General features: G+C 42.8%; 1 protein-coding gene across 4 annotated transcripts in view; it reads right to left on the reverse strand.

Moving 5' to 3' along the window:
* CEP162 (centrosomal protein 162) overlaps positions 1-19916 on the reverse strand; it is an 857607-nt gene that overhangs the window by 544727 nt on the left and 292964 nt on the right. For all 4 annotated transcript variants that reach the window (XM_085611039.1, XM_085611040.1, XM_085611038.1 and 1 more), the window contains exons 11-12: positions 12901-12982; positions 10185-10467 (exon numbers count right to left, since the gene is read on the reverse strand). In XM_085611039.1, coding sequence (XP_085467165.1) covers positions 10185-10467; positions 12901-12982 — 365 coding nt within the window. The remainder of the gene's footprint in view (positions 1-10184; positions 10468-12900; positions 12983-19916) is intronic.

Genomic DNA, 19916 nt, shown 5'->3' on the forward strand with positions numbered 1-19916 from the left:
TTCAGAAGAATCATCTTCATTTTATATTGCATCATTTTGATGATGACTTTAGGAAGGAGAGATATGTTAGTGGAAAAGCATCTTAAACCAGTTTATCAAAAGGACACCGTCCCTGATCTGGGCTCTAGCAAAGTTGTGGCATTTCACATATTCTCCGGTGGCAAAAAGATCTATTTCCAAAGTGTCCTATCATAGACAACGTTTTGAAGCCTGATGTGGTCCAACACCTATTTGTGCAGTTCTAGCAGATATCTGCTGAATTGACAGCTTTTCTGTTTTGTAAACCTAGAATATGCATCTCAATCAGAAAGATAGTCATCACTTATGCCCAGTGCCAGCTCCATTGTGCTTCCCCTTACACGATTCTGCATCTGGATCCATTCTGCTTGTTGTTAAAGTGCTTTTTCATTGTGCTGTCTGTTAGAATTAGCACCTTTTTAGCAGAAATGGATAGAATGAAAGATTTCAGACCAAGCTCGACAGCTCTCAATTTGAACATATTGAAGTGGTAGAGTTACTCCTGGGGCTGATAGATCTTCCATGTGGGCCTTCTAGCCCTCCAGTGATGCATCCGTTGCAACTAAATGGATGTTGGAGGTTTTTGGACTGTTACTTTCTTCTGCATGTTCACTCTGTTGTGCCACAACTTGAGCGATTGGATGGCCAAGATGTTCAAAGCTATTGATTTTTACCAATTTATCATCTTCTCACACCGGCGGTCTTACAGGGATTCTTGCAGTAGCCACATATGCAGCGAGCCATTATGAACATGGAAGTTGCATGAAACTATGCTGACTTTCAGTCAAATTGTAAAATTTCTTAATTTTGCAAATTGGATTTTAATTTAAGGTAGAAAATGTTGCCACTTACATGCAAGTTCTCACTTTTCTAAAATATAGTGTTCCAAGAATTCCTCACATGCACCAAGTAATTATACTGGTTATGAATATCAGGTAGAATGCCATGACAGAGATCCATGGTTATAACAGGAAGACTTGCTGCACCTTCACCCCCTAATTTAACTTATCTTAACAGAGGTAATTACAACATATTGGGTTAAAAATAATTTTCGGAAGTAGTAGAAATCTTATTAAGCAGAGTTACTAATTACCAAACCCAGGAAGATTAACTAAGATTGGTCAGTCAAAAAATGATTATCTACTAATTTCGGAAAATTGGGTACTAACTTAGGAGGGCTAATCGGTTAACTAATTACCAGAATAGATAAGGTAATTTTAAGGCACCCAACAGAATATATATAGTTTGTAGTCTGTTCAGTTCGGTTACTTCTGTCAACCAAAAGAAGCAAATAAATTGTATGGAAAACATTTCATTTCTATAACATTAACTACAACTGCTGAAAATGAAGCCAAGTTACCATTCTTTGTCCTATAGTCCAATGCAACCACCTTCCTTATACCTGCAGGACTTGGGGAGTGGCAGGGGGACAATACAGGAAAATGATGGCACAGGACCACGCATCCAGATCAATGCTACTTAATTGTTAAAAGAAAGGTCACTTAAAGACCAACAGTACGTTCAAAGCCTCCACATTGCCTCTAAGACAGTATCAGATCAAGACATTATTCCAAAAAGTGGGGGAGTAAAGCTTACCCCGTAAAACGTAACATTTAGGACGGGTGGACGAGCGGAGATCCAGAGTCTCGGAGTCCTGAAAACCGCAGAGTGCTGTGTGATCCATCAACCGACTAGATAAGGGGCAGGGCGACGGAGCAACGGAGCGGAGCAGGAACAGGAACACCAGTGAGGATATCGGTGAGGATATCGGTGGTGGCAGAGGTAGCAGGCTGGTTGCAGGCTAGCCCCCAAACCCAGGCTCAGGCGGGCCGGTTTTCAAAATTTTCGGCCCCAAGCACCTTGGGGAGCCGGCTACTTTCTTAGCTCCCCCAGCCCTCTAGCCTCCTCCTCCTCGCCTCCCCCCCTCCCGCCCTCTCCTTTCCTGGCTCCTAGCAATCATCAGCAATCACCCATCTTACCATAGCGGCCACGGGTAACTCGACCGCATTTTCCGGACATGCAACGAGTTATCGGGAGGGCAAGTGCGGCTGCCTTTTAGCAGGCCGCCGTGCCAAGTGAGAGCCCCTGGCTACCTGCAAAGTCGGCCTGTTAGATCAGGTCTGACCAGAGTCTGCAGTAGCCTCACGAGCCCTGCTTGCCAAAAAACTTCTGGCCAAAACTCCATACGAGCAACCGCACTTGAAGCGGTTTCAACAACTCTCAACCATCTAAGCTACATAAACGTCTAAGCTACCTAAAAGCCCTCAGCCTTCAGCCTTTAGCCTACAGCCTTACAGCTTATAGTTTTCGCAACGGTTCTTAAAAAACCGACAAGAATTAAGAATCAACACTTAGAATCGTCCCACAACCCTGAGTCACTTTAGCTCACAGTTACACCTAGGTTTGCCGTGCACCGACGTACCCTCCGAGCTCCAGCCTAGCCTAGCTCAGGAGCACCAACTTTATCGGACGTCAAGGGGCCAAACAAGGGAAATTTGAGTGCACTTAGCTTCCAACAATCCCAGTTACTTCAGTATCTCAGATGCGTCAACTAACCTTCACCAAACAAGGCCTCAGACAACATTCTCTGTACCTGTATCACACTACAGAAGCCATTAGTTCCCTGTTGTTCTGCATCTAGGCAGGCCCCGTGGGCTCATTAGTGAGAACCAGTGAGAGCTCCTGGAACATCTAGTGCGGAGTATCATCTAATCAATTAAATAAAATAAAAACTTCCTATGAAATTGCCTGTCGGCGGCATTCCCTCCCCCCCACAGTAAGAGTTTCTCAAGCTTTTCAAACATGAGTTTGGACGGGAGAGGAAAACACCATCAAAGTCCTTAAAAAAGATCGCAAAGGCAAAAATCATCTCCAATAGTTCGGAAGCATCGATCAACCGGGGCTCAACAGCCCCCATAAACTTACCGATAAATCAACCCTCAATAAGGGACTACTTTAGGAACCTAGTGCCACTGGCTGTCCCGAAGAAAAACTCTAGTCCAAGGGCCCTGATCCAGGCTTTTCTGTTAACAAAAGCAGTAGCAACTCCGAACAAAATTTTAATCCAGGCTTCGATCCATGCGGCAGTCAATGAAGGCAAAACCTGCCCGCAGCCATTTTCCATAGCAACTATGGAACAAAACAAATCGGACAGTTCAGCAATCCCAGAAGGCAGTCGATCACTTCAAGTCCCAGGACAGTCTCCTCCGAATCAACAGTTAGTTCAAACTGAGCATGCTCCAACCCAAGATCCTACCCTCAAAGATGCTAGTTTCTCAACAATCCAGCCTCCACAGTTCCCAAGCCAGTCTTTTCCATCACCACCAAAACTCTCTGGAGTATCCTACAAGCAAAAAATAAATGCCAGTGTAATGACTCCAAGTTATGTCTCACTACCACCCTCAACTTAAAAATCCAGAACCAAAAAGCCAATCAGAAATGGCCAACTCAGGCGTTAACATGGGTAATCAAGAGGGGCCAGGAGACAATTTTATCCTCACTCCCCTAGATCTCTCGTTTTTTTTCAACGATCAACCAAAACCAGAAGCCCACGAAACCTCACCAGCTGTAGATCAAAATGATCTCTGGATTCAGTTACTACAGACCCTTCAAACCTCAGCAGCCGCTTTAACTTACCAATCTGACAAAATGGACATGCAGGTGCACCTCTTGAACACGCTAGCGGTGTATACCGCTGGTATAGATCACAAACTAGAGGCACTAAATCTGCTCATCACAAAATTCCAAGCCAAACTGGTTCAATCAGTATGCTGCTGCTCCCCCATCATTGATTCATTATCAACCCTTCCACAATTTCTTACCTCAGTGATAACAGAAATCAAGAACTTACCCTTGGCAGGGTCATCAGTCTTACTAACTCCGTCTTGCAACACAGTCGAGGGACCAACTGCCAAGGAAGACCAGTCCCCACCAATTCCCCCAAATTTTACGGAGTTAGAAGACAGCAAAGTAACCCCCATTACTTCAGCTGAAGAACACAACAAACACATGTTGTCCAAAAGGGAAAAAAAGATTACGGAAGAGTCTAAACAAACACACAATTGAAATTAAAACACAAAACTTCAGAGGCCCAGTCAATATCACCTTAGACCAAGCACGAGAGCAGCAGCTCACTTCAGGTGCAAACCTGTACCAGAATTCTGCATCACAAGCCCTGACCCCCCACGAAGATCCTAGGCAACAAAATACCGATCAAAAGGGAGGGTCTCAAGGACGTGTGTCGCTTTCAGAGCATCCAATGCAAGCAGAACTCGATCCCGGGACATCACCAACACATCCCCCTGCACCAGTTATATCGCTATTGGGAATCGAAAATCCCTTGACGTAGTTGTTAGACACCATCCCCAATAGCCCATCATTCGAAGAGTATAACCCTTATGCCCTGGAACGCATAGTTACCCAGCCCGTTTATCAAAACCTCTTTAAAAGTTCTAGTAGCCATCCGCAAGCATCTTCGAGCAGAAGATTTCCTGCTCAGTCACCAACCATCAACCAACGCATACCGTTTTTATCATGCGCTGCCACACGCACAACCACACAGGTCTCCATCGAAAACTTAGCGAAAATAAAGCCCCCAACGGATGACAAAGCTCTTAAGAAGCCAAATACAAACACAGGTACCACACTTATGCTTACTCCGGAGTACGTCTCAAGAGGCCCCCACGATATCTTAAATCGCGGAAACATATTAAGACTCTTTAAATCCATCCCGGACTTGAGCATCGTGCAGTCTAACGACATAATCGCCATCCAGTTCATTCCATCACCAGGCACCTACGTGGGCGAAACAACCCAACTAATATTGACTACCCCAGCAATTCGAGAATTGGTTCAGTCAAAAGCAGACCAATTTAAAAATTGGGGAATAATAATATCGTCATTTAGTGCCCCTTGTTACCCATCAATTTTGGAGACTAATCAGGACCCAGTGCAAGCCCGGCCCCCTTTTCAGTATTAAAAACAGCTAGAAGTCGTTCACCGAAAGCAATACAGAAGTACAAACCATGTCAGCAAAACTCAGCAACAGTAGATTGGTCCTGGCTCCCAGGAGCCCTAGCTAGAAGCAAGAACGATTGAAATATTTCCGATCTAGGCGTATCAATATGCTCGTGGAACATCAACAGCCTAGGACAAAAATAATTCAATCATCCGCTACTAGTGGCTTCCTAAAGGAGGACAACATAACTCTACTGCAGGAAACCTGGGCAGTTGACAATTCACCCATAGAAGGCTACCTCGAATTTGTATCGTTAGCAACAAGACAATCTAAGTTCGGTAGGTCAAGCGGCGGCTTAGCTATTTAAGTGTCAACCAAACTATCTCAGCATACTAAACAGCTGAAATTTAAGGAAGACTGGCTCAGTGGAACACTAATGGGAAGCGGACAGACCGAAAGCCAGCTACTTCTTCTCAACGCTTATATATCCCCGCGGACCTCAGAGAAAAAGTCGAAATTGGATAGCCTGACCAATAAAGTATGTAATTTGCATAGCGAGTACGGCAGCATACCAAGTATAATCACCACAAACCTTTACAGTAATCCCATCAAGGATCCTGAGCCTACTCTGCAAATGGTTCCATCACACCTAGTCTCACAGTCAATTCCCACTGACAACAGACCATCTAAATTGGGGGGAGTACGCAGTAACCCAGCTCAGCAGCATTGGTTACACCGTCCTGAATGGTCGTTTCCCTATGGATAAACCCCCAGCCTGGACACGATCTGATGGCCGAACTTTTTCTTTCCTGGATTTTTCTCTAGGGAGCATAGAAATTCTCCCACTGATTGAGAACTACTACATTGAACCACAAGGCGATAGCGACCATCGGCCCTCAAATAATAACAATACTCGCGAAAACCCCGCGCCACCAGGAGTTAGCCTACACCCACGGAGGCACCTACATAGAGAATTTAAAACGATTGAAATGGTCAGTTGACATGGCCCCATCTCTGATGGAAAAAAGCAGAGCACTGCTAAATCAATAACTAGACATCGACTCCACAGCTATTAGTAGCTGGGCAAATTTTACCAACCAATTGTTATATGCAGTGCCCGCAAAGAGGAAAACTGGGCAGCAGGTATTTCAATCACACATTTCACCAGCAACAAAAAAACTAAAGCTTCACAGAAATTGAGCCCTTCGGCAATCAAGGAATAGCCCAGAAAACAAAACAAAATTTCTCAATTATAAGCAAGCTCAAGCAGCCTTCAAGTCCGCTGTACGCAGGGAAAAACGAGAAGCCTCCGATCAATTTTGGCTGAAGCTCTTCCATGAAAGCAGGAAATCAAATTCAAAGCAATTCTGGTCCATGGTGAACAGGAGCCAGCGAGGCAGAAATGACCACAGAAATGCAAACATCGGTGCCGACGAATGGATCTACTTCTTATCCTCTCACTTTAAGATCATCCATTACAAAAACAACTGCCCCACTTTGCCAAGCATAAATAACTCAATGATACTTTCACCGGAGGCCGCAAATCAAACACGACTGCGGCCAAGCCCTTCACCCATTAGCACATCCGAAGAGCCCGTTCACATAAGTAGGAACAACATTAACTTACTCAGTGAAAAGCCAACAGTGACACCTGAAGGAATAAAGTAAAAGATCCTGCGCTCTATAAAGAAAGCCAGGGCTGATGGTGCACCAGGTCCAAACAGTCTCCCCCAGGCAATGTTCAAAACGGAAGCCGAATTCTGGTGAGCATTTGACCCCCCTGTTTTTGGAATGTCGATCAAACTACGAAGTTCCTGACTCCTGGAGAGGTGCAATCAATCACCCCATTTACAAAAGTGGGAAGAGAAACAACCCCAGTAACTATCGAATGATAGCCCTCCTTGACGTGGACTCTAAATACTATGCCAGTATGCTATTGGAAGATCTCCTGACCTGGGCAAACGAAATAAAGAACCTCCCATTCAATCAAACAGGTTTCGTGGCCAAATCCGGAACAACAACCAACCTACTGACATTATCTGTTCTAATAGAGAAAGCTACTGCCCAACAAACTCAACTGCACCGTTGCTTTGTGGACTTTAAAGCAGCCTTCGACCACGCGCCCCGGGACCTATTGTGGAAAAAACTAAAAGGCTGGGGAGTTCCTCAATCCTTGCTACTAGCAATAGTTCAACTCCACTCTAAAACGTGGATAAGAATCAAGCTGGGTGAAGGCTCCCATGTTTCCAGGAAGATTGAGACCAGCAGTGGAGTAAAACAAGGTTGCGTGCTGGCTCAACTCCTTTTTAACCTGTTCATATCGGACCTTTCGCCAATCCTTGACAGCATCAATTGTCATCCCCCTCTACTAGATGGAGTACGAATCAGCAACCTCCTATATGCCGACGACTTGGTGCTGCTCAGCCACACAAAGGTGGGCTTACAGAGGCTACTTGATGAACTGCTTCCCTACACTGAAAACAACCTCTTAGAGCTAAACCTATCAAAAACAAAAACAATCACCTTTGGGAAACCCAAGAAGTCGCGCGGATGGTGGCACTTCAACAATCTAAAAATTGACTCAACACCTCACTATAAGTATCTGGGAATATTTTTATACTCCAGAAGCTCGTTTGCTAAGCAAAAAGAAGCACTGAGGACCAAAGCTCTGGCTTTAGAGGCAGCAGCAACAAAACTGTCAAAAAAACTATTAGGTCCCAGCTTTATCCCATTGTTAAAAGTGATGAAGGCAAAAACATCTAATTCCCTGAAATACGGCCAAGAGATCTTGAAGGGACCCACAAACATTCTTCTAAATAAACTGACAACTAAAATCTTTAAACGTGCATTCCAGCTTCCGAATTCAGCATCACCGGCACAAGTCCGCCTGGAATTTGGCTTACTTGACCACCAAGGCGTAGAGGCTGGGGCATTTATAAAGTTTTGCAACAGACTGCGTCAAGCCCCGGAAGACTCACTGGAGGCCAGACTCTGGCAAGAAATTCAGAAAAGTCATGCCACCTACAAATATCGGCTCCACCAGGAGCACAGCTTACAATTACTTGGTATTAAGGAGTTTTGGGGAACCAACCCCCCCCCCCCAGTCTGCATTAAAGCTAGTTATCAAGAAGAGTGCCAGGTTGTGGTCCTTTCACAAAAGGAAACACGCCTGGGCAGTAATCACTAACTTTAACCCAAGAGTAGAATCCCGTCATCTATCAAGCACAACCGCACTTTACCTGAAACGAAAGTTCCTGGCGTTGAGGTTGGGTGAATGACCTTTCTTGAAAAATCTTCCAGAATGGCGCGGGAAAGACAGCCACACCCAATGCAGGCTGTGTGGTTACCACACCAAGGGGTTGGAACAAATAGTCTTCTTATGCTCACTTTTAGACGCTCATTATTGCGAGAAGAATGGATTAGACTTGGAATTCGATCTTGCCGCCAAGCTATAATAGCAGCTTTCAACCCGGATAACACAAAGCTGAATATCGGGCTAACAAAATTTGTAACTAAAGTATTAAGCCAGTTGGAAGTTATCAGGGCCACCAACCCTGTCCTATTAGAGCTGAGGGAAACTCCATCATTGGACACACCAACGCCTTGTCGGCTGTCAACAAATTGTTGATTCGAACCTGGTCCATGAGACTTTTAACAGCAGTTAAGAAGTCAAGTAGAGTTTTAACCAAAATGTTCTTCCAACAATTTTAAGAAATGTATCTATTTTATGAACACTATTTTATATTGTAAGGTTTTAATTTACCAACAATAAAGTTTTACAATCTAACATTTAAGAACTCATGCTGCATTTCAAGGCAAAGTAAAGACACAATGATTGAATTTCTTTTTTAAAATATGTTTAAATGTTTTTAATGAATAGTTTTGAAAAGTACATAACAGATATATGTGTAGGTACTAACCAGTCAGAACTGACACAATGGGAACGCAATTCAGAAACAGCAGAACCTGGAGTATTTTTTCTAGACACCAGGATCCATCTGGGTAAACCCACCATAGCGTGCAACAAAGTTAGACTTAGGCTGCTTGATCAGTGTCAGACCACAAAGAAAACCACACCAACTGAACCTCAATATCAAGATCACACAACATCAGTGAAATTACCACAGGAGACCCTAAGACATGGGCACCCATACCACAACTAACATCAGTGGCACAACACAAAGCCTGATCGCCACATTATCGCTTAGAAAAGCAACTAGTAGCAAGACCAGACATACCATGGAGAACATCATAGAGATAATTATCAACCAGACGTTAGCAGTTGAGGGGGTCGGGGGGGACACTAAGCACATACATGAAGGATGCATGGAAGAACACACAAACGCCAGAGCAGTGTCAAGCAACACTAGTAAGACATGTGCACTATATTAACAGGGACAATTCTTCCCAGGATCAGGAAGCATTGTTATAGTAGGGCTGCAAGAACACAGACACATGATGGTGTTAACAATACTTGATTTCCCATAGGTACAACCTTCACTTAGGGCCAATCTAACATCACACTGATAAACACAAGCCGTGCCAGGGGCAGTTGAAAATGGTGACTCTGCAACATATTAAACAAATATGACATCACAGTTTCCTTGTTCTTACGTTTACGGTAGTTAAGTCTATCATATCTACTGTGTCTGTTGAATCTTAAAACAAAAAGAAGACCCATCTTGATTCATAGAATCTAAGGTTAAATGAGCGTAGTAGAGACTGGAAACTGAAATAACTGGTAACAGAACGAAACACGCGATCAAATGTGGTCACAGCAGCAACATATACATGGGAACTTAGAACAATGATGTTTATGTACTAATCTATTTATCTTTGAATATTCCGAGTAGGTAGCCCTGATCAAAAACACTGCTTTTTATTTCATTTGCCTACTGAATGGGTTTAATTATTTGTCAACAAATAGTTGTTTTTGAAGTGGATTGAGTTCTATCAGGCTCATGATTTTCAACACAAGCATATCTGATGGGTTTTTTTTCAACTATGGGCTAAAGCCGAACAGGACAGTAATAATAGTGGAGATGACGAAGGGAAAAATAAATAGCTTCAACATACTTCAAATGTAATTCTGAAAGGTAGAACTTATTCCCGTTTTATCAACTTCAAAACCACCTGTTCTATTTTTACAGCGTAAAGTGGCTACAATTACACTGCTGACATTTTGAGCACTTAAGGATATGGTGCTCACCTGGTGGTTTCCTTTGCCCTGTGGGAGGAACGCATCACTGTGGCGTTCTTGTGGCTTTGGAATTTCAGGATGTACATTATCCAACAGGTGCTCTCTGATTAGCCTTTCGGCCTCGCCGCCATCATGGAGTGCACTTACAGCTTCCGGAGGGCACACATTTTCCTCAGGCCTACGCCATTCCTGCAAAAGACCATCCCGGATCTTCTCAGCACGGGCACTCAGCTCGTCGGATGGCAACTGGATCTCATTTTGCTCCAGTAGTCTGCCTGCCGCAGGTGTGGGACTGCAAACAATGCATATTTGAAATATTTATGTATTATTGCATGTAGTTCGATTTTCTATAGCCCACGTGTAATCTACCCATTTACTTGATTTAATAGGTATGGCTTCATACGAGCAGTTAATTCTCCTTTTCAATTCACCTAACAGACTCACATGTCCACTGCTCACATTAATTCATATTTCCCTGTACTAATTCACCACTAATCCTTTTTGGGTGCAGGAGTAGCGTGCTACTTGCCAAAAAGCACTTAGACCCCTCATCAAGGGTAGTAAGCACTAAATAAATACTATTACAATTGGATGAGATAGGGAGCAGAGAGAAAAGTTGCTTACTTGTAATCTTAGTTGATCATAGGGATATTTATTAAAACAGATATCTGACAGCACAGAAATCAGCCTGTTATGATTATCTATGGAAACTACAATTCGTGTCTGCCCCATATAAACCATACCCCGCAGCCTAAATATCATCTGAGTAGAAGAAAGCGTAAATTACTATTAAAAAGATTTCCATTCAAGTTTTGCAGTTTTTAATGATATACTTCATGTCTCTTTGTCATGTTCCAACCCCACCTATGCACGCCTTTGGTTGTGTGCTTCGGGGCTTGGCTGCAGTGAAGCCCTTGCCATGCACACAACATTGGCTGTGCAAAGTCCTCAGGCCTGCCTCTATGTCCAATAACTCACTCGCTCAATCTCAAATGCACTAGGTAATGGATAAGCATGTGTTCAGCCATTCATTGAAGGCTCTGGGTACACGCCCACTATTATATTTTGTGCTTCTAAAACAGCTGCACACCCTGAGCTAAGCCAGAATCTCCACTGGCACCATGCTACTGAATCAGATGACGTTTGGTTATGGACACAAGGGCTGGCCTTAATACCTGGCATCCACAGTGCTCTCTATGCATAGTCTTTGCCATGCATAGTTGTACTGTGAATTGTATTTGTTGTTATGCCTTTTTTCAGGATTTGCAGGAAAAAAAGAATACGGATTTAAAAGAAGAAAGAAGAAAAAAAAATGAAAGTATCCACTTGTGAAACAAGAATCAGAAACTGGACCTGCAAATTCCACAAGAAACATGGGGGAGTTTATTGAATTACATTTTGGGGGCAGTCTTTGCCCCTGTGGAACTGCTTTGCATCTTCCTTCCATGAAGTCCAGAGATGCCTTACCAGGCTTCATATACCTCTGTCATTTTTTCAGGACACAGACATTAGTGTCTGGCATCCTGTATTGGCCACAGCAACAGTAGCCGCCACCCAGATCAGCTGGACCCACAAATCCTCCAAGGATCTCACACTGACAGAGGGATTTGTTTACTTTTAGAATGTTTTATCCTTGAAAGATTCATGAATCCAGAAATGTGAACCAACTGCATATTAATGTCCATCTAGCACTAACTTTAACCTTTCAAAGTCAACCTGACAATTTTTGTAATGTAAATTTTACAAAAACTACAATATTGACTTACACCATACGAAATAAAGGTAATGTAAAGTTCTATTTTCATGCCAGGTTTGGTGAGTAGTTTTTGCTGCACCGTAGAGCAAACCTCTGCATGGAAGTTAAAATGGAAAACACACATGTGCCCCATTCCATCTGTATTCCAACCCCATAAAGATCAGCATAAAACTTGACATGCTGACAATTAGAGCCTGATTTTTAATTTGGCGTTGGGCCCTCCTCAGCCAGTAGGATGAAGTAAATTACTCCATACCCTGGCAGAGGTCCAAAAAAAAAAAAAAAACTTTAAAAACTTTGACGAACATTTCAAGCATTGACAGGAACCACCATCAAGGTGGTCCCTGCCAAAGTATTGTCATTTTTCAAAACAACTCCATCAAACATAACAGAGCCATACGTCAAAGTTACACATTTGTTTCCAAAAACAAAACCCAAAAGCAGGTTTTTTTCATTATAGGTAATAAAAAACACAATGCCCCCCTCACCATGGGAGTTATCTCCATTGGCATGGGGGGCCTTTTGCAGTTTTCATTGCCCTTACTGCAACAGCAGGGGAGAGGTTGGATTTTAAATCCAATACCAGTGCTCCCCCCTACTGCATGTCGTTGAATGACTTGCGATGTAATGGTATTGCGTACTAACAATGAGGTCGTTGTAACGACCGCGTTGTAATGGCATTGCATTGTGGAGACAGCGTAGTAAACGCTGTTTCCCATCCAGGGGATAAAGGCTAGGGTTACATTAAAAGGTAATCTAAGAGGTAGGTTCAGGGTTGAAGTAGTGGGATGACGTAATGGTAGGTCAACATAATGGTTCTTGATATAAGAGCATATAAATGATCGAAGCAAACTAAATGACACTATGAGAGTTTATGCACCATGTTCAGATAGGCACAGCTGCCCCTTTGTTGGGGCAGCTGTTGCGCTATATAAATTGTTGTAACATAACATAGATAATGAGCTATACCTTGCAGGTTCCAAGGCAAAGCCTCTTGGAAAAGCTTGATTTTCTCGAATAGGTTTCATCAATTCCTCTACTGTAGGCATATCTAGAATACAAATTAATTATCAATACTAACACATTTTTAAAAACACAAAAACAACAATAAAAGTGCAGTTAAGAAATAATCCTAAACAATGTCCTAAGAGAGTGCACAGTGATATATATGTATTGGGCATTGTGATATGGAAAAGTGTGCAACACAGCAAATCTGAAAAGGTTTTAGCTAACAGCAACTCTTTCATACTGCAATGAAGTGCCCACCACTTGACCTTTTTAAGATATTAAAATGAGCACTTTCATAAAATATTAGTGAAAGTTAGTGTATAACAACGACAATTTTTGTCTGAGTGAAATGTTAAATTGACAGGGTGAGTCCTGATCCCAAATCCAAGCTCACAATAAGCTACTGCATCCATTAGTCATCCAACCATATCCGTAACAAATGCAGCATCTGTGATTAACTGTGCCGCTTTAGGAGCCACTAAATGCTGTCAGATCTGCACTGAATGGGAAAGGACTCTTGACGCCAACTTTATTCAATATGAGAGCATTATGAAGTGACATGTTTTCCATCTAAGACAAAGCAAAGGTAATTCTTTCACTCTGCGTGGCAGAGAAGGCATACGGAGGCATCCTTCAGGGAGATGGTTGCCCAAAAATGGACATCTGAGAGGAGGAGACTCATTCTGGAGTATTGCTATTTTGATACTGGCAACACGGACTCGGTGCTCACAAGTCAAGAATGGGGTGTTATGTATCGAAACTTTTTGGAATTTCAAAAGAGAAAAGAGGACATTGTATAACAGAACGTTAAAGGCACAATACAGCCCCGTTCTTATTATTACTAAATAAACCGTTACTAGTAACACATATGTACATATATAGGGGTGTGTTCATAGAAAACATAATGGACTGGAAAACCTAAATAACCAAAAAAATGATTACTATCATGCTACCAAGGGTCTAAGGCGACACCTCATAAACTACACATAAATGTTGCAAACCACAACAGTGCAGCAGTATTTGTTGAAGGCACCCTTCTTTAAAAATGCATCTACATCTTCCATAAAGAGACAGGTGTAGTCTTTTGTACACGTCTGCTGTGGTGTTCACTTTTGTGGTAAACTCTAGGAATATTCTAAATCACATCAAATGTGGCACTCACAGGTCTGAGGTTACGTGTTTTTGCTATATTGGATAAAGCAACATGACAACAGAGGTTTTATCAAGTGTTCTATATCAACCTACAAAGAATTGAATCCAGAATATTGCCTATTGGTTGATCATCAAGGTAAGTAAATGCGAATTTACTATTATTAATCCCATGTCTGTATACTATAATGATACAATGACTCTGTATTTGTGACCGGTAACCTGAAATGTGAAACTTAAGGTGTCTGTGGAGAAATAACCACCTGCTGACTTTGTCACTGAATACAGCGAGGCCTCAAGGAAGGAGTATGAATTAGCTTCACTTTATGCTTCCTTTTTTGAGTTCCCCTGTCAGATGTTGGGGAAAGTCCCAGATCTCTTTCAGTTGCTAGCGTGTGTATCTATTTAGCAGGGTAATTTGTCACTCTGTGGTGTCGGATGAATCTACTTTGTTTCTCATTTTATCTAACAGCTGGAATAACTCAGCAGTTTCTTGATGCAGCTACAATCATGAAGTCTAGGAGAGTAGTGAGTGTAAGGACTTCGGTTCCTGCCAGCCAATTAACACCGAAGTATTGGTCTTCTTCCTTCCCAGGAACCCCATACAGATATGCAGCTCTCCCTAAAACTTCATAACCAGATACCATATTATAAGGTCATTGGAAAACCTCAGACTGATTTCTTCTGATCCTTACTGTACTTAGTTATTTATTCCAGAGGTTCATAGAGCATCATAGGTACCATTAAAGTTACTTCAGAGCACTGAAGTCTAATGGAGTGGAGTCTTGTAAGGCATACTCATGATATTAGAGTAGCACATGCGTTGCCATTAGTGTAGATTCCAAACCATATTGTGGGTAGCAGTCCTTCACCCTAACTCCCGGCTGCCACTCCTTAAGAGTCAACTCCACTCCTCTCAAAGCCTTAGTGGCTGTGATTACTGGGGCTTGTGTAAGAGCCAAGTACCTCCTCAAGAGAGGAATGAAAGTTGTTGGTGTCTATATCCATCTTATGCCAAAATACTTCGATTTCTTTTATTTGAGCTACGCTGAGCACAGAGGATTTTTGAAAGGTACAATTCCAGGCCTAAACTCTATTTTTGTTGACAGCTCAGAACACAGAATATGCTTTGAATAAATATTTTGGCCAGGTGTCCAGAGGTTCTGCTTTGGAATAGAACCTTTTTGGTGCAACAGCAGCCTGTTGACAGGAGTGACTGAAAGCCACCAGCATTAAAATGGCAGTGAGGTCTTTTGGGCATAGTGTACAAGGCCTTCTGCCATGATGGCCATCTGGGGTGAGTGGATGTAAAATTCAGGACTAAGTGAATATAAACAGAGGACCAGTGGTAAGCAGATTCATAAAGTGCATCTGCTCATGTTTATTTTCTGACTTGGATATTAGAGGAGTCGCTGCAGACTCTGCTTCCCCAACATCTGAGGTTTTAGCATCAAAGTCTAAAAACACCTCTTGTGACAGCAGCTGTAGAAGGTAAGAGCCCCTCGGTTCAATGCCCAGAGTTTCTCCCTCTGTGTACCAAGAGCTATAAAATAGTCCAGAAAACCGTGCAACCTACCCTCTAGCAAAAGTTGGAATGCAAATATTTTACTATAGAAACAAATTACCATAAAGATCGCTAATTTCCAGCGTAAACATTGGTTGATAGAAAAAGTTCCGGGTGAAGACCTGGCATGGAGAACTCACTGTCACAGGAGAATGTGTGCCCTTGCCCGATTACCAGTGTCCTCCCTGGGCTGCAAAGTGGGTTCAAGAGGTGACAGGGTATTTAACCATTTGAGCTGGTGGCTATGCAGGCAGTGACTTGAATGACGGGGACAAACTGATGTGTTACAGGGAGGTCAGTCTAAACGGCTGAAACAAGCTGTTCTTTTTGTCTAGCAATGGATTGGAATGGACTGTTGCATGTTGGCCACTCAGAATGGATAATATATAGGCTTATTTCCAAAAGACCCTTCCAGTGTAGACCAGGAAGGGACGGCCATTCACAGCAGGAGTTGGGCAGCCACAGTAGGTTGTTCACAGGAACTCGCCACAGGCCAGGCCCTACAGCCACTGCAGCGGGGACTGGCAGCCTTCAGCCAACCCCAGGTATAAAATGATTGATCTAATCACTGACTAAGAACCATCTATATTAGACTCTGAGAGAAATCCTCCATACAAGCATTAAGGAAGAAGGCTACAGTAAAGGAGAAAACCGCTGTATGGCAGGGGGCACTGCGAAGGGATACCGCAAAGTTGAGAGGATTCAGTCAGTGGGATCCATTTGACATCTCCACATCTCCACATCTAGGGACATCGCTTGGACAGATGGAATCAAATCATTTGAATGCCTGAAGGAAGAGCATGGGATGTCCCAGACATAGGAATACCAATATGGGTAACTCCAGCATGCATAGCTCGCATACCAGATTGACTGGGACGACGTACCTCAGGCTACCCCACAGAAAGAAGGGCCCCGAAGAGCAACAAACGTACTCACATCTTCCATATATCAAAATATTGGTGAACAAAATGCCCGATTGCCTGAGTAACCACAGGAACCAATGGAAAGGAGATATAGATCCTTTAAAAGAAAGACTCGAGCTCTGATGCATCCACGGGAGTGTCATGTGCTTTGCAGTTTTCCCGCTTATGTGCTCTCCTTTTTATTCATTTACACATTCTTTCATAGATTTATTATAAACACATTGTCGTTTTTTATTATATCTTTTATTATTATGATAGTAAAACAAGTAGTTCATATATTATATATAGTCGTTGATTGAGATATATATTACGTTGAACTTTGTGAGCAAAGGAATTAATACGCAAATTCACCACAAAATACAAGGACTGACTCAGTCCAACACAATGTGCAAAGTGATTTTAAACTGGTTGCAAATGCATCCTGATGAAAAAAACATCTTCGGATTTGCAGGGAAAACAAGCATTTGCAATGCAATAGGTCTCGCATTTATAGGAGTTTGAGCTATTGGCATTGTAAATGACAATGCTTTTTATTTAAGTTTGGTTTTTTTAAAACATAAATATAAGGCACTGTCATTTATAATGCCAATAGCTCAAACTCGCATAACTGCGAGACCTATTGCATTGCAAATGCTTGTTAGCTTTTAACGTCAAACGCTACATTTTTGCCAGCTCCGGCCTGTCTAGGGCTCTTGCGCCGGAGCTGGGAGTGTGATTGCCCTGTGCGAAATTGCAACGTTCACATTAGCCAGCAATTAAAACAGGTCTCCTTTCCCTTTAAAAAAGACAGGGCCTGGCTTGATAAATACTAGCTTTTTAAAGGGATTAATTCTGGCTCTGCGCTACAAATCGGTGGTCTGGTAGTTTCTCAAGAAGGTTTCCCACCAACATTATGTTATGAACAGATATGCGATGACTTTTTATCTTCTTTTATTTTAATTAATGAGTGCTCTTGGCGTCTTCAGATTCCAGGCACCTGGTTTGCATACATTCATTGATGCAACATTGGTATAAGTAAAGCTACATTTATTCGAATTTACCATATTTATTGTTCTTTTACAGAGGGCACTTCTTTTTTTAAACGATTGTATGTTCGGTGCATATATATATATATATATATATACACGCGCACACACACACCAGAGCGAAAATAAAATTAGCACGATTATCGCTCCTGTCCATTTTAAAGCCAGGGTAGGCTGAGCATTCTACTTTTCAACTTTCATCTGCGATTAAGCGTGCAAAATATTTTGAAAGTGAATTTTAAGCGCATTTGTTGTCACAAGCTCGCATGCCGGAAGTTGCACAGCTGGGTCCTGGCAAAGCAAAACACTGAGAGAGGAAGTCCCTTCGCCCAGCTATCAGTTTCAAAACAAAGGCAGGCACTAAAGGAAAATAGCAGCAAGTATCGTCTCTGGAGTGTTGTAAACAGAGGCAAGTGTCTGTAAACACAGCCGAGCGCGAGAGAGTCGTAGGCGCTGACCCCGGGAGAAAGGGCACGGCACTTGTGCTGGCTGTTCTAACCCTTCACCCCCGGGGGGCGGCGGGCAGGTACTGCGCTAGGGCTCGCTTATCTTCCGACGGGCATCTGCAGTAAAAGCGCGCTCTGCTCGCGTTCCAAACACACTGCACGTGACACCGCACGACAAACGGGCGCTCAGGACAATGCGCGCTGAAAATGTGTGTTTCATGCAATGCGCGCTCAAAACAATCTCTTCCCTCAAAACAATGTGAGCTCAAAACAATCTTTACCCTAAAACTAATGTGCGCTCAAAACAATCTCTTCCCTCAAAACAAAACGTTTCTGACCATACAAAGGCTGTTTTAGGAATTAGTAAAATGTTACATGCTCATAAAATGGGTTTGGAAGGGGCGCGTTTTGGGCATAACTTCCAAAGACGAATTAGTGTCAGATGTGTCAATGGTTTGCAAGGCAACAAGCAGGAAGGGGGTGGCAAATGGTGTGCACGTTTGCGGCCGCTTTGATGTCCTCAGTTGCCGAGCGGCTCACTGAGGACATCAAAGCGGCCGTGAAAGTGATCAGGCAGTGCTTTTCAGGCTGCCAAATGGTGCGCGCGCCCGGCGCACATGCACTGTTTTTGGAGGCCTGAAAAGCACTGTTTGCACTTCCAGATCCCCCTTTAACAAAAGCTCTCGCGAGGGCAGCGCTAAAGCGCTGTCTCAGGCGAGACCTAAAAAGGCTCACGACGAAGGCATGTCAACTTTAACGGTCACGGTTATGGGCTCGAGTCTGTTCTCTGGGAGTATGGAATGCCAAAAAGAGCCACAAGAAACCTTGTCTCTGAAGTGCGCACAGTACCAGACGACTGGCTGAAAAACATCTTGAAAGGTATGAGTGTCAAGGCCGTCTGAAAACCTCATTACGGTCCACACAAAGCGGCCGAGCGTGTAGGCGCTTTTAGTGCTGAATAGGTTTAGCTCAGCTAAGGCCTCGGAAAGGATGGGGGTTCCATTACAGATTCATTATACCGGCAACCATCAACCGTGTTATTTAGTATAAGCTTGTTTGTTCTGTTTATATTAATTACAATGTTTATTCATGATATCTGCACTAGGATATGGCATTAATTCACTTTTAAAATACAGTGTGGATTTCTTGTGCATCTATGTGGAAAAGGTTCCGGAATTTACTAATAAATACAATCCTGTAAGTCTCACTAGACTGATCGTTGCCAGATGCACATTATCTCAGAGTAAGAGGTGGGAGCTGCGTGGGCTGCAGTCCACCTCTTTTCCTTCCTCATAACTTTAAGGTAGGTGTAACTTGCTCTCCTCAGAGTTAGGATTTCTAAAGCTGGACCATATTTGCTCCCAGAAGTGCAAAAATGTATCAAGAGCTGGTCATTAAGGCTGGCCTGGATCCAAATACTCTACAGAGTGTATTACAATTTTTACAGGTCAAGATCTCGTAAGCAGAAATATCTGATATAAATATTGTGCCCTAAATATCTATATATATCTATATACAAAGATATCATCGCACTGGGTGCGAACTTTCAATTACTAACTCCAATTAAGCTATATTTTTAGGAAAATATAGTTAGTACACAGTATTTATGGCAGCTGACATTCTGACAATGATATTCGCGTACCATACCATTACAATAGGAGCAGACTGTAAACAAGTAACAAGTTATTTACCTTTGGTAAAATTCTTTCTGGCAGATACACTATCTAACCGCAAGTTCCTCGTCTTTAGAACATTTTGAGGTACAAGACCCTATTGGTAGATAGCTGGCACCATGTGCTCAGCTGTGGCTCTATACCATCCAGAAGTGATGGTGAGGAGCCACATACAAGTGCCAGCCCTGCACCCAGAT

Source organism: Triturus cristatus, chromosome 6 (genome assembly GCF_964204655.1).
Source record: "Triturus cristatus chromosome 6, aTriCri1.1, whole genome shotgun sequence".
In the NCBI taxonomy this organism is placed as follows: Eukaryota; Metazoa; Chordata; class Amphibia; order Caudata; family Salamandridae; genus Triturus; species Triturus cristatus.